General features: G+C 36.4%; 1 protein-coding gene across 1 annotated transcript in view; it reads left to right on the top strand.

Annotated features, from left to right (window-relative positions):
• Positions 1 to 16,589, top strand: part of LOC126187751 (alpha-L-fucosidase-like) — a 100,188-nt gene that overhangs the window by 42,713 nt on the left and 40,886 nt on the right. The window contains exon 4 of the mRNA XM_049929004.1: positions 7,881 to 8,041. Within this exon, the coding sequence (XP_049784961.1) occupies positions 7,881 to 8,041 (161 nt within the window). The remainder of the gene's footprint in view (positions 1 to 7,880; positions 8,042 to 16,589) is intronic.

Here is a 16,589-nt window from a genome sequence, read left to right as displayed (position 1 = left end):
ATAATGAAATTATTAACATTATCTAACAGATGATTGGTCCATTAACAAATGCTTTGGTTGCTGAAAGCAGTGTAATGGGTGAAGCACTAGGCCTATGCCTACACCTTGTGTTTGGGCTTAGAGTCTTTTATCTGTAAAATGGTGATATTGGATTAATTTACACATAGTAGCAGTACACTGACAGACATTCCATCATCTGCCTCAAAAAAAATTTTTTTTTTCATCCTTGGATGACTTTTGGTAGTTATACTTGATACATAAGGATATACACAGGTGTGTTACAAAGTATTTGTTATTTACACAAAAGCTTAGATATATAAAATTTTTCAGACATTTGTAAAAGAGATTACGAGTTCATACCATAAAAATATATTTATATGTTTCAGACATAGTTAAACCGAATATATACAGTTGTATATTTTCTAAGAAACTCAGTTACAATGCTGCACTTGCGTCTAAAAATTCCTTTACACTGTAACAAGCTGAGACCAGATGACGTAGTTTTTGTTTGAAAGCATACAGTGTTTTTAAGTTCTTGATAGTGTTTGGAAGTTTGTTATATAATATACATCCAGCTATGTTAGGTTCTCTGTCACTTAACTTAAACATGTTTTAATACATGTGGTAATTATCTTTACACCTAGTATTGTACTTACGTATATTTTTGTTCATCATAGCTATATGTTTTACTTTAAGATACATAATTCTTTCATATAGCATATGTACAGATCAGGCACTGTAAGCATTTGCAATGCTTTGAATTTACTTCTACAGGACTGTCTTGGTGATAGGTTTCCAATGCATGTAATCACTTTCTTTGAAATTTAAGTAATCTGCTTACATGTATATTAGCAGCACTACCCCACACAGATCTACCATAAGAGATACGTGTCTAAATTACAGCATAAAACATTTTTAGCAAGGTGTCATAATCAACAGTTTGTGACATTTTTCTCAGGAGAAATATATTCATGCTAAATTTTTAGCACATTTTATCTGTATAAGTCTCCCATGTCATGAGACTATCTATCATCAAACTCAGAAACTTACTGAAATGAACTTTTGAAATGCTGAGGTCCCAAAGATTGATATCAAGATCATCTGCTTTGACTGTCCTATTTGCTTGTGTTCTTATGTAAGTTGTTTTACTTCCATTTATGAAAAGGTTGCACCCCCCAAAATATTTGTATACCCTATCCATCTCTGAACATGTCCTGGTTACAAGGTCCTTTGCAAATGTACTCGTGATTATTAGAAATGTGTTGTGAACATGCATGATCACTGTTTCATTTACAGCTTCTGTTATGACATTTAATGATAGAGTAAAAAAAAAACGTAATAGTCCCAATACCAATCCTTGTGCTACAACACATTTTATGTTTTTTAATGCTGAGAACACATTTCCCAATCTGTTGCCCTTTCTATGCTTTATCTCTATGCTTGTTGCCTATTTTTGATAAATGTTTTGATAACATTATTTGCTCTGCCTCTTATGACATACTAGTTTAGTTTTCATAACAGGACTCTGTGACACATGATCAGAAGATAGGTTGAGGAATAAACTACAAACTTATTTCTGATTTTCCAATGCCCTGACTAAGCCTACATAATCTGTGAAATCTGCTGCTGCTGTCTTTGTAGATTGATCTTTTCTGAAACCACGCTGTGTGCTATTTATTATGTTACATTTTGCTGTGAAATTTACTGTCTTATCCTTTATGGCTGTTTTTATAATTGTAGACAGTAGAGATGTGACTGTAATAGGTCTTTAGTTGCTGAGATTCCCTTTATTTCCCCCTTTGTGAATGGGAATTACTTGGCTTTTCTTTAGGCAATTTGGAATTGCTCCTTTCTGTAATATTTGATTTATAAGGAATGTGAGAGGCTTACTTATGTATTTAGAAATATGTTTAATTATTTTTGGAGACATGTCATCCAATCCCTCTGAATTCCTCTTTTTTAAAGATGTAATTATATTTATGACTTCTGATTCTTCTGTAGGTGATTGAAATATACAATCTGTTACCATCTTGGAGGTTTTTATGTTATTTACTATTTAGGTGTTTTGGTTTTTGATCAACCCATCCACTACATCTATGTAGTACTGATCGAAAATATCAGATGCTTCATATGGATCATTAGCCATGTTCCTTCCTTTGCAAGTGTGATGTTTATGTGAGCTGCAACTTCTGTCTCTCTTCTGCTTGTGTTTATGTGTTCCAAGACAGTTTTGGAGACATTTGAGGAAGTTTCAATTTTGTGTTTATAGTAACTTGCTTTTGTTCAAATGGTTCAAATGGCTCTGAGCACTATGGGACTCAACTGCTGAGGTCATTAGTCCCCTAGAACTTAGAACTAGTTAAACCTAACTAACCTAAGGACATCACAAACATCCATGCCCGAGGCAGGATTCGAACCTGCGACCGTAGCGGTCTTGCAGCTCAAGACTGCAGCGCCTTTAACCGCATGGCCACTTCGGCCGGCCTTGCTTTTGTCTCATTAATCACCTTGCTGTAGACTTTCTTCATGTCTCTGTAGACCTTACCTTTGCTAAACATTTCTCCTCCTGATAATTTTTATACACTTCTTTTAATTCTTCTCTACTCTGAATAGTTTTTGCTGTGATCCAGTTTTTACTGAGCTTTTTGTGTATTTTCCTAGATACTTTACATTACTATCAACTTATATAGCTATACCCCAACTTTTGTGTTCACTTCTACAGTAATGTGCCATTTTTTTTACATCCTTTTATGTTATACACCATTATTTCATTTTGCTTTAGCCCATGCTCTGTCATAATAAAAACATTTGGCATCTCAGTTACTAATAATTTTTTTCTGATTTATTGGAAGCATATTGCACATTCTGGTGAAGTAATTTAATTTTAGAACCATTATCTGCTATTTTTCAGTCAGCTATTTTGAATGCCTCTTTACCTGAGGTTTCCTTCTCTAGTCTTTTGTAACACAGAGATGGCACCTTTACACCACCATCTACTTTATTAATTTTGTTACTTAAAATATTATTTTCACACATACTATTTATCTTGTGTGCTTCCACTTCTGTCCGCCACCATCACAGTAACTACTCTTTGCTTCACTCCATTTAAGTTTTCTACATCTTTCATTTCCTTACCCATCTATTTTATTTTTCACCACCCTCTCCCATCTCTGTTATGTACAATGCACTTAGCTTTTCACTTTTAATAACTCATGCATGATTTTTAAGCAGTAATCTCTGTCTGCAATTTACCCTGTCTTTGACATTTAAGCTCTCAGGTTTTCAAATCTTGTTGACTTTCCTGAAATCTTTCTCTTTTCCTAGATCTCTCCAGGCCTTTTCCTTCAGCCCTCTTCCTTCCCCTACTACCCCTCTGCCTGAGAAGGAGCCACTGGCTCCAAAAGCTTACTAATTATAACCATCTTTTACATGTGTGTTCTGCTGATGCTTGGTGAGCAGATGTTTTATCTATACAATTTAATTATTTTGTCAATAATTGATTGTTTTCATTGTTAATATATTCTGGTTTGCACAATATATTGGGAACAGTTTGTATGCATTTTTTTTTCCTTTCTCTGTATTGACTCATCTAGGAAGGAGTCTTAAGTGAAATCCTGATTGACTGATAGTATAGCCTCGTTTACATAGTTTGACTTGTAAGTCATCACTGTTTTGCAGCACCTGATAATTCCAATGCAATATTGATCATCAATGTGTCACCAAAAATTACATTCTCCTTTATATCTTCAGGTAACCTGGATTGATTTTCTTCTACTGTAGGCTGACCAACAGTTGTATCAAATGTTATGAGCAGCTTTTAAGCTGGAATTACTTTCAAAAATTTCTAGAATAGTTTGTGTTTTAGACTCATTACTTTTTTTTGTCATTCCACTGCAGTGATATTTCTCTTCAGTGTGCTTTTTTTCTGTTGAATGTCTTTCCTTAATGCTGTTTTTATTGTTATCTGTCATCCTGCTAGCATTGCATGCTAACAGCAAGCTGGCGAGCTCAAATTCCAGTACTACAGTTTTATTCCACTAAGTGTTCTGAATAAGTGCTGATTAAGATACTGTCTGAAGTAACTGCCTCCCACTTGGTTTCATATTAATACCTTTAGTGTCTTATGGTATGTCCTGTTTGATTTCTTCCTGCAATTAAAAATAAACACATAAAATATGGAATGTAGGCATGTTACACAATGTGTATACTAAACTACCCTGAAGAATACAGTTACATGAAAGAGAAAACTGCATTGAAATTGAACCTGAATCTTTCAAGATTACCTCGTACAGGCAGACAGAAAGATGCGTTTGATGACTTTATTTTATAATAAGTACTGAATAACAAACAAACTTAACTGACTGGGTAGTTCCATTTTTTAATTAGTTGTGGAACACTAGCTATATTTTTAATGGAGGGATAATGAAATATTAAAATAATGTAAAACTCAAACTTGCTTTTATGGCCATGAGCTCTAGTTGCTTTGTTTGTCTTGATAATGAAAGGATTTTTTGAAAAAATCTGTCACTGTCACTTTCTTTTTCATCAGTTTTACTTGCAATTCTTTGATTTTTGAATCCATTTTACTTCAACCTTACATTACTTTTCAGTCATCAACATAAGGTATTAACTTGGTCTTTTATGTTTTGTTTATTTTTAGCAGCATAAGCTGCACTGTATACTCCATATAGTTTGCAGTAAAGAATACCTAAATCAATTTTTTTACTAATTTTAAACATGTTAAATAAATTGAAAATCACAAAATAGTAGAACTAAGAAAAACACTTCCATCACTCAGAAAAAGTCAAGTGTTGACTAAATGATATAAACAATTAAACATAAATGAAATCAGGGTGGCAGGAATTTTTGTCAAAGGCTCAAAGGCAGTAGTGTCCATTTGGTTTATTTCAAAGATGGCTGATGCATGACACCATAAGTACAGTGAGTGTGAATTTGTACAGCCGCCATATGTCAAAAAGTGATACAAACAAATTTAAACCTTATTTGATAATATTGATAGAGTTGGTAATATTTTAAAGTTTTTCATTATAGTTGAAGTTTAGAGTTGTAATACCTTAGATGTATATGTGTTACTGAAGTTTAGAGTTGTAATACCTTAGGTGTATACGTGTAACATCTTAAAGATTGTGACTTGTACCGCTCCTTGTCACATGATGTCATACTTTGTTGACCCCCTTACTCCCCTTTAATGTGTGACGTAATTTATGGATGGTCCATAAGGGGCATGTACAGTGTCAGATTTTGAATGAGCACTGTGAAGAACATAAAGATGCTGCATACACATGTGAGACAGCTTATGAGCACCTGACACATTTTAAAAGCAGCTTCATTGTGGGTCCACATCTGGGTGGCTTATTGAATTGTGAAATAACCAGATTTGTGGGGTATTCAGATATGAGAGTGGCCTCCTAATGTTGGACTGCATAAGAACATGAGGGCAGGCATACTCATCGTCAAGATTCTAGTCAACCATGTCTGATGACCAGAAGGAATATTTGTCATATTTTGCAGCAAGCACACCGTTACCTCATGACATCAGCAGCCACCATCCAAGAATAAATAATGGACTCCCTGCATCAGTCTGTGTCATCCCACACCATTGGACAGATACTAGATGCAGCTGGAATAGGGAATTACCGTCCCATGCATAGGCAGCCATTAATGCCACAACGCAGAATATTGTGTTTGAAGTGGTTGTGTGACTGGGAAGCATGGACTGCTAATGAATGACATTGCACCGTATTTAGTTCTGCACTAACCCACAAGTACGGTAGCTAGTTGGGGAAAGGTCCAATTCTTCCAGTGTTCTGGAGAGGCACTGTGGTGTTACTTGAGGCATCATGGTGTGAGGAACAACTGGCCATAAATTCAGGTGACAGATGGTAGCCATTGAGAAAACTCTGACAGCACAATGATAAGTCATGGACATTCTGTGTCCTCATGTGTTCAGTCACATATTATTCTATCATGGTGCCACTTTTCCGCAGGAAAGTTCTCATCCACACATTGCATGTGTCTGTGAGGAGTTCGCGTGAGTTGATGTACTCCCATGGCCAGCTAAATCCCCAGATAGGACATGTGAGGGTCCAGCTCATATTTCAGCCCCATTACAGTGCCAGTATCCAGGATATCAAGGACCAGCTACAACAGTTATTGGCCTCACAGGAGGATACAATTACTTTACGACGGCCTTCCCAACAGATTCAGTGAATGCATCCACGCCAGAGAGGGTGCAACAGGCTGCTAAGTGGGCTCATACTGCCAACTTCTCTGTAAATTTGGCGCTCAGTATTGTAATCACTGAAATCAAAATGATAAAATGGCACTGTTGGCCAGGCGGCCCTGTCCAGGGAAGTTCGGCCGCCAGGTGCAAGTCTTATTTTGGATGACACTACATTGGGTGATTTACATGTCAGTAATAATGAGATGATGATGCCAACACAACACCCAGTTCACAGGCAGAGAAAATCTAGAATCCAGCCAGAAATTGAACCTGGGCCCATTCCATGGGAGGCAAGCACATTACCAGTCAGCTAAGCAGGCAGACTGTAATCACTGAAATAACATCACATAGCTTCTAAACTCATGAAGTTTCTATTTGTCTTTCCTCCCCTTCTGATGCTTCACTTTTTTGTCAGACAACATATAAGTTCCAAAAGCTAGGTAGTATGTGACTTTGATATGTATCTGTTGGCAGTACTACATATTTCACCCCTTGAAGGTAGGTATTGGCCATCATTACATCTCACAGTTTATTAAAATAACATCTTACATTGTCCTGAAGTCACCACTGGAAGTGAACACATTATAAATAAAGAGGAAAAAAATTACTTCAGATTTTGGTACAAAGTGACTCAATGTGGGACAAACATATTGATTATATCAGTTTCAACCTAAAAGGAGCAGTCACTAATGAAACACTTTTTGTACATATTCTAATGTGCATCTAAAATATGGGCTCATATTCTGGTAAAATACCCCAGCAGCTTTAGGGAGCTTCGGAATCCAAAAGAGAGCCATTGCAGTTATTACAAGAGGCAGTGTTAGAAAGTTATGTGAACTATTGTTTAAAATATCAAAAGTATAACCATTACCATGTATGAATGTGATGGACACACTGATGTTTATTTAAAAACTATAACTGCCAATAACAGCAGTATAAGAAAAAATTCTGATACACACCATCAAATTACCAAATTAAAAGGAAATTTACAAATAATCATAGCTAGTACAAGCTGCTATTAGGCAGGTACCGGGTATATGAGAATAAAACTGTTGAACAAGCTGCCAAATGACTGAAATGGCATGTTAAATAGAAATGCATTTGAAAGATCTGTTAGAGATTGTCTACTGCACCCCTGCCTCTATTCAGTAATTGACTACTTGAACTTTACTATACATAATTTGTAATGCGTACATACAAACGTGATTAATTTTCTTTGTAAAACCCTAGATTTAAGACAAACCCAAGGTAATCTAGTACAATACACTACGTATGATCAACAAGCAACGTAAATAAATATGTACTTGTTTCTGAACAATGGAACAATGATCCCATCTGTTACACACAGTGTCAAAACTATAGAAGTACAGAAAATGTAGCAGTACAAGAGATTCGTTACCTTTACTCCTTAAAATATTTATATTCCATCAATGAATTACCATTGCCACATTTACATTAAATTTATTAATTACAACCCCTATTTCTATGCCTAAATTCATTATCTACACATCAAAATTGATAATGGCATTAACAAATTTTCAAAATAAACATTTTTGAAATTGCAATACATTGGAATGAAGTGAAGATCAACAACATCAATACAAAAATGTGATGAATAATAATTTTTACATTTCAGGAGATCTGGCTGCTGCACTTCGTGAGAAAACTGATTTAAGATTTGGTGTTTATCATTCACTCTATGAATGGTTCAACCCAATCTACATATCAGACAAGGCAAATAATTACACTACCCAGGAATTTGTCAATACAAAGACAATGCCAGAACTCTATGAACTGGTAAGAAACAGTGATGCATATTATTTGACAAATTTTAATAAAGTGACCCATACAAATATGAGGTACAAGTAACAAAAACAGGAAACTAATCAGCAAACAGTTAGTTACATGTTGCAGTTATCTCTAAATAATAGAGGAGCACCAGAATTTTAGAGTGTTTAGAGGTGAGAACTTTTCATGTAACAAAAACATCACAGGTGTACTGTAGACACCAATAGAGCTGGTTCTCATTTGGATGAATCTGCAGCCATTATTCATGAAACACCATGTGTGATAGACAGTCATTACTGTGCAGTTGCCAGTTGTGTATTAATAATGAAGGATGTGAAAACTCTTAAAGCTTTTTAAAATTAAACAAGCATTATTAACATTCTACATCTTTATAATTCATGTCTACATATTTATTTATCAACAGTCACACAGGTGACAAGCACATTTCTCAAAACAAGAGGCCATTTGGTTGATATAGTCACTGTAGAATGTTTGACTTTATTGATGGAGCCACAGCCTCACCTCTGTTTTCACCACTTCATCACTATCAAAGTGAAGTGCTCAAAGGCATTCTTTAAGTTTTGGAAACAGATGAAAATCAAATTGGACCAAGTCAAGACAGCGTGGAGGATGACTGATGACAGTGAACCAAAGGTGTTGGAATGTTGCAGATGTTGCAGTGCTTATGTGTGCTCTGGCATTGTTATACTGAAGGAGAAGGCACTCCATGCGGGTATGAACTCTTCAGATTCAAATTCGATTACAGCATGCTGGTTTTCTTGCATGTACATAGTTATATTAGAAACCACCATGTTACACACTGAAATTCAAAGTTCTCTAATGACAAAGAGCTTCAAACATACAGACATGATGAATAAAGATGTAGACTATTAACAACTCTGGTTTTATTTAAAAAGCTTTAAGAGTCCTCACACAAAAAAATTGGGGACACTACTTTTCAGCGTGCCCTCATAGATGAGTTTTGGCTAATACTTATGATACTGATGAGATTGGTAAAGACTGCACTTTCTGAATAGTGTCCTTTGCAGTTACAACACTGATGCTGAAAAAATTCCTGGATTAGATTAGATTAATACTAGTTCCATGGATCAAGAATACGATATTTCGTAATGATGTGGAACGAGTCAAATTTTCCAATACATGATATAATTAAGTTAATTTAACAACACACTTAAGTTAATATAACAACTTTTTCATTTTTTTGTGTTTTTTTATTTTTATTTTTATTTTTTTTATTATTATTATTATTTTTTTTATTTATATCTAAAACTTCCTCTATGGAGTAGAAGGAGTTGTCATTCAGAAATTCTTTTAATTTCTTCTTAAATACTTGTTGGTTATCTGTCAGACGTTTGATACTATTTGGTAAGTGACCAAAGACTTTAGTGCCAGTATAATTCACCCCTTTCTGTGCCAAAGTTAGATTTAATCTTGAATAGTGAAGATCATCCTTTCTCCTAGTATTGTAGTTATGCACACTGCTATTACTTTTGAATTGGGTTTGGTTGTTAATAACAAATTTCATAAGAGAGTATACATACTGAGAAGCTACTGAGAATATCCCTAGTTCCTTAAATAAATGTCTGCAGGATGATCTTGGGTGGACTCCAGCTATTATTCTGATTACACGCTTTTGTGCAATAAATACTTTATTCCTCAGTGATGAATTACCCCAAAATATGATGCCATATGAAAGCAACGAGTGAAAATAGGCGTAGTAAGCTAATTTACTAAGATGTTTATCACCAAAATTTGCAATGACCCTAATTGCATAAGTAGCTGAACTCAAACGTTTCAGCAGATCATCAATGTGTTTCTTCCAATTTAATCTCTCATCAATGGACACACCTAAAAATTTGGAATATTCTACCTTAGCTATATGCTTCTGATTAAGGTCTATATTTATTAATGGCATCATACCATTCACTGTACGGAACTGTATGTACTGTGTCTTATCAAAATTCAGTGAGAGTCCGTTTACAAGGAACCACTTAGTAATTTTCTGAAAGACAGTATTGACAATTTCATCAGTTAACTCTTGTTTGTCAGGTGTGATTACTGTACTTGTATCATCAGCAAAGAGAACTAACTTTGCCTCTTCATGAATATAGAATGGCAAGTCATTAATATATATTAAGAACAACAAAGGACCCAAGACTGACCCTTGTGGAACCCCATTCTTGATAGTTCCCCAGTTTGAGGAATGTGCTGATCTTTGCATATTATGAGAACTACTTATTTTAACTTTCTGCACTCTTCCAGTTAGGTATGAATTAAACCATTTGTGCACTGTCCCACTCGTGCCACAATATTTGAGCTTGTCTAGCAGAATTTCATGATTTACACAATCAAAAGCCTTTGAGAGATCACAAAAAATCCCAATGGGTGGTGTTCGGTTGTTCAGATCATTCAAAATTTGATTGGTGAAAGCATATATGGCATTTTCTGTTGAAAAACCTTTCTGGAAACCAAACTGACATTTTGTTAGTACTTCATTTTTACAGATATGTAAAGCTACTCTTGAATACATTACTTTCTCAAAAATTTTGGATAAAGCTGTTAGAAGGGAGATTGGACGGTAATTGTTGACATCAGATCTATCCCCCTTTTTATGCAAAGGTATAACAATAGCATATTTCAGTCTATCAGGGAAAATGCCCTGTTCCAGAGAGCTAGGACCTCTAAAATTTTATGTTTTAGTGATTAAAAAGCACTGCATAAATAAAGGAAAATGAGAAGTTTAGTTTTGTAGAATTGCTAGCCTACATCTGTTTACCTTAGGTCTAATTAAGGATCGAATAGTGATAAAAATCAGAGTTACAAAGACAACAAAGCCAAGTACTGTAATACTGTAGTCAATATTTTCAAAAGCACTATTCACATAGAACAGTTAGGAGCTTTTCATCTATTAGAGAACAAAATTTTAAATTGTATTACTGTATTTTACCAAAATGTTTGTTCAACTTAGAGTTATGCTGCAAATGCAACTTAACTAGATCTCAGTCTCTGCTTTAGCACCAGTTAAACATCATCCTTACTATATAATATTTACTAACCTAACATTTATATATGGCATACACATATTTCTTTCATAAGTTAGATATCAGCATTATAAGTCAGCCATTTTTTGTTAAATAAAACTGCAAAATAAATTTAATTGCAGTTTATGTTGAAGAGCTATTGTCTATCACTAAATACAGTAGGAGTAATATGAGGATAGCAGAAGTGGCTACACACACAAAATGCAGAATACACTGTCAGGCCATAAGACCATAGACCTCAGTGAGTAATCAACTGAAGAACTCTTTATATAATATACCAGAATAAGTGAACTCGAAATGCACGCGGTATCAGTTCTGACTGTCTATTGCTCCATAGTAGGAAATGTTTTAAACTTTATTAGGCAATAAAAGGAAAAATGAAAAAATGGATTAGTTTCAATTGAGTAAGAAAAAACATATAGCACTGTTCCAAGGTAACTACTCTGGAGAACGTTCCACTTGTCAAACATACTGGACTCCTTAGTTAAGATAATAAAATATATATCTAAAGGTAAGACATGCCAAATTAAAATTGACAGTATGCTTTTGTAGAAATTTACAACAAATAAGAATCAATTAAAGGCTTCACCATGTCACCAACACTATTTAAAGTTTATGTAGGTACTAATCATATGGCATACTCCAAAATATAAATAATTTTTGCTACTTAGGATCTATTTCAGAAAAAAGGAAAGATCAGATACTGAAATTAATAAAAGAATTAGCAACAGTTGGGAGGTCACTGGGATGCTCAATTGTGTTTTATGGATCAGAAATTTTACAAATAGAGCTAAAAGGATGATATTCTAGTCTGTATAGAGAGAATAGTCTCGTATGCAGCAGGGGCCTGAGCAACTAATCAGAAAACTATTACTGAGCTGAAAGTATTACAGATGGGCATTTTTAGAAGTTCAGAAAGAATATTAGGAAAGTAAGAAACAATGAACTGTTAAAGAGAATGGAAGTGAAAGAAGAAATATGTAGTGTGTTGGATGGGAAGAAGGTCGAGTGGTGTGGACATATAAGAACGGAGGAAAAGGAAACCAAAACTAATATTAGGGTGGGAAACTGAGTAAAGAAGGAGATGAGGATGACCCATGACTACCTGACGACAGAATGTACAGTTGATAAGGAGTAGATTTGATTTAGAAAAAGAGGATATAGAGGGTGTGCACATATGTTTTTTCCTTAAAAATAAAACTAGTAGAAATAGCTGGGAAGTGACTGTATACTACTAGTCAAGAGTTTTGCATCCCAGTGGTAAAAGCTATATACTTTATTTCAGTGTACACACACGCTGTACAACATAAATAGATCAATAAAATAAATATTTTCTCTCTTTGTAATAAAGCACAATACAATATGGTCTAGATTTTAGCCTCTTCAAAGTAAGGCATTCGACCTCATGGCATTCTGGAGATAAGATATTGTAGTGTTCTAGCAGATATTGCAGTCCATCACAACAGTAAATTATTCCATTGAGCTTTAAGATTAAATGATCTGAGTTTTCTGACCCCCCCCCCCCCCCTATCAAGTTAATCTCATAAAACCTCAATGGGATTTAAGTTGGGTGACTAACTTGGCCAAATCATATTCAGTTCCCCACATTTGTCTTTTCTATTGACATACCCTCTGCACAAGTTACAAGCATGTTTGGGATCTTTATTCTGCTGCAGAACAAACCCATAACTAATAAGTCTCTTGCCAGTTTGAACTGCATTGTTGATCAGTTTCCTTCCTTCCTCCATTAATTCTCACTAAATCACCAACTTTATCATCCACAAAATTTCCCTACACCATGACCAAGTTTCCACCATGCTTCACTCCTCACTCTTCATCCATTCTCCATGAAGTCAACAAAAACAAATATTTGATAATGACTTAAAAGTACTTCAAACTTAGATTCATCCATGAATAAGCCTTTGGTTGTTGCTGCATGCTCCAGTTTTTATGTTACTGTCCCCACTGTGATATTTTTGTCTTATTTTGTTTGTGTAGTAACCCCTTTAACCTTGTTCATGGAGATGGCATTTCACTATTGAGACAAAGATTGGAACTGCTCACATACTATTTACTTCCTCACAACTTTGATGTGTGCTATGTGTCCTTTGATGTTTACCCTGTACATATATGAATTGATCTGTCCTGTATGATGTTACTCAGTATCTTCCAGATTGTGAATCTCTTTAATTGGCACCAGTTTGCTTGAACCACTGCAATGTATATGCCATTGTAGATTAAACTATGCCAAATTTTGTTGCTATTGTCCTCCTGCAAGGTCATCAATCTTTAAGGCAAACCACCTGGTGGGCATTTTCTTGTCACACTGGCAGTGGTGCCAGTGGAGAGTATATTTCCCTTCATCTGCAAAGCCTTTATTCACATAGAATTGTTGTGCAGGAAGCATGTGTTTCTTAGGCTATGGAATAAGTGTACTGAGTGCAAGTGTTTTCAACTGAAATGCAAAATAGAAGTATTCTATTCATGTATGATACAGACACTGAGGTGACAAAAGTCAGGGATGCCTCCTAATATTGCGACAGACCTTCTTTTGCTGAGCGTTGTGCAGCAACTTGGCATTGTATGGACTTGTCAAGTCATTGGAAATTCCCTGCAGAAATATTGAGCCATACTGCCATCATGTTATAGTTCTGGGTGGAGATTTTAATTTGCCGGATATAGACTGGGAGACTCAAACGTTCATAACGGGTGGCAGGGACAAAGAATCCAGTGAAATTTTTTTAAGTGCTTTATCTGAAAACTACCTTGAGCAGTTAAACAGAGAACCGACTTATGGCGATAACATATTAGACCTTCTGGTGACAAACAGACCTGAACTATTTGAAAATTTAACGCAGAACAGGGAATCAGCCATCATAAAGCAGTTACAGCATCGATGATTTCAGCCGTAAATAGAAATATTAAAAAGGGTAGGAAGATTTATCTGTTTAGAAAAAGTGACAAAAATCAGATTTCAGAGTACCTGTTGGCTCAACACAAAAGTTTTGTCTCAAGTACAGATAGTGTTGAGGATCAGTGGACAAAGTTCAAAACCATCATACATTATGCGTAAGATGAGTACGTGCCAAGCGAGATCGTAAGAGATGGAAAAGAGCCACCGTGGTACAACAACCGAGTTAGAAAACTGCTGCAGAAGCAAAGGGAACTTCACAGCAAACATAAACATAGCCAAAGCCTTGCAGACAAACAAAAATTACGCGAAGCGAAATGTAGTGTGAGGAGGGCTATGCGAGAGGTGTTGAATGAATTTGAAAGTAAAGTTCTATGTACTGACTTGGCAGAAAATCCTAAGAAATTTTGGTCTTATGTCAAAGCGGTAGGTGGATCAAAACAAAATGTCCAGACACTCTGTGACCAAAATGGTACTGAAACAGAGGATGACAGACTAAAGGCCGAAATACTAAATGTCTTTTTCCAATGTTGTTTCACAGAGGAAGACTGCACTGTAGTTCCTTCTCTAGATTGTCGCACAGATGACAAAATGGTAGATATCGAAATAGACGACAGAGGGATAGAGAAACCATTAAGATTGCTCAAAAGAGGAAAGGCCTCTGGACCTGATGGGATACCAGTTCGATTTTACACAGAGTATGCGAAGGAACTTGCCCCCCTTCTTACAGCAGTGTACCGTAGGTCTCTAGAAGAGCGTAGCATTCCAAAGGATTGGAAAAGGGCACAGGTCATCCCCATTTTCAAGAAGGGATGTCGAACAGATGTGCAGAACTATAGACCTATATCTCTAACGTCGATCAGTTGTAGAATTTTGGAACACGTATTGTGTTCGAGTATAATGACTTTTCTGGAGACTAGAAATCTACTCTGTAGGAATCAGCATTGGTTTCGAAAAAGACGGTCATGTGAAACCCAGCTCGCGCTCTTCATCCACGAGACTCAGAGGGCCATAGACACGGGTTCACAGGTAGATGCCGTGTTTCTTGACTTCCGCAAGGCGTTCGATACAGTTCCCCACAGCTGTTTAATGAACAAAGTAAGAGCATATGGACTATCAGACCAATTGTGTGATTGGATTGAGGAGTTCCTAGATAACAGGACGCAGCATGTCATTCTCAATGGAGAGAAGTCTTCCGAAGTAAGAGTGATTTCAGGAGTGCCGCAGGGGAATGTCATAGGACCGTTGCTATTCACAATATACATAAATGATCTGGTGGATGACATCGGAAGTTCACTGAGGCTTTTTGCAGATAATGCTGTGGTGTGTCGAGAGGTTGTAACAATGGAAAATTGTACTGAAATGCCTGAGGATCTGCAGCGAATTGACGCATGATGCAGGGAATGACAATTGAATCTCAATGTAGACAAGTGTAATGTGCTGTGAATACACAGAAAGATAGATCCTTTATCATTTAGCTACAAAATAGCAGGTCAGCAACTGGAAGCAGTTAATACCATAAATTATCTGGGAGTACGCATTAGGAGTGATTTAAAATGGAATGATCATATAATGTTGATCGTCGGTAAAGCAGATGCCAGACTGAGATTCGTTGGAAGAATCCTAAGGAAATGCAATCCAAAAACAAAGGAAGTAGGTTACAGTACGCTTGTTCGCCCAGTGCTTGAATACTGCTCAGCAGTGTGGGATCCGTACCAGATAGGATTGATAGAAGATATAGAGAAGATCCAACGGAGAGTAGCATGCTTTGTTACAGGATCATTTAGTAATCGCGAAAGCGTTACGGAGATGATAGATAAACTCCAGTGGAAGACTCTGCAGGAGAGACCCTCAGTAGCTCAGTATGGGCTTTTGTCAAAATTTCGAGAACATACCTTCACCGAAGAGTCAAGCAGTATTTTACTCCCTCCTACGTATATCTTGCAAAGAGACCATGAGGACAAAATCAGAGAGATTAGAGCCCACACAGAGGCATACCGACAATCCTTCTTTCCATGAACAATACGAGCCTGGAATAGAAGGGAGAACCGATAGAGGTACTCAAGGTACCCTCCGCCACACACCGTCAGGTGGCTTGCGGAGTATGGATGTAGATGTAGATGTAGATGTAGATAGTTGAACATAAATGTGAAAGTGTTGCTCGTGCAGGATTTTGTGTACAAGCTGATGTGTCAGTTATGTTACATAAATACACTCCTGGAAAATGAAAAGCAAACACATTGATGCAAGTGAAGAAGACTCACCATACTTACACTGGACACTACGAGAGGGTGGTGCATGCGATGATCACATGCGCAGCACTGTGGACACACGATGAATTGCATTATTGGATGTGGAACGTTGCTAGCTGCACAGCAGTTGGTCACCACCAGAGCCAACGGCAGCCAGTTTTCCATGGCATACGGATCTCCATCTGTGTCTGCAACATTGTTAGCATACCAAAACAGTGTGTACGTGAACCATTTGTGCAATTGACGGAATTTGAGTAAGGGAGTATAGTGGGCTTGTGAGAGGCCAGGTGGATGTACCACAGAATTGCACAACACATGGGGCATTAGCTCTC

Source organism: Schistocerca cancellata, chromosome 5, assembly GCF_023864275.1.
Source record: "Schistocerca cancellata isolate TAMUIC-IGC-003103 chromosome 5, iqSchCanc2.1, whole genome shotgun sequence".
Lineage (NCBI taxonomy): Eukaryota > Metazoa > Arthropoda > Insecta > Orthoptera > Acrididae > Schistocerca > Schistocerca cancellata.
The sequence above is the reverse complement of the archived record's forward strand: the minus strand, read 5'-3'. Positions and strand labels throughout refer to the sequence as shown.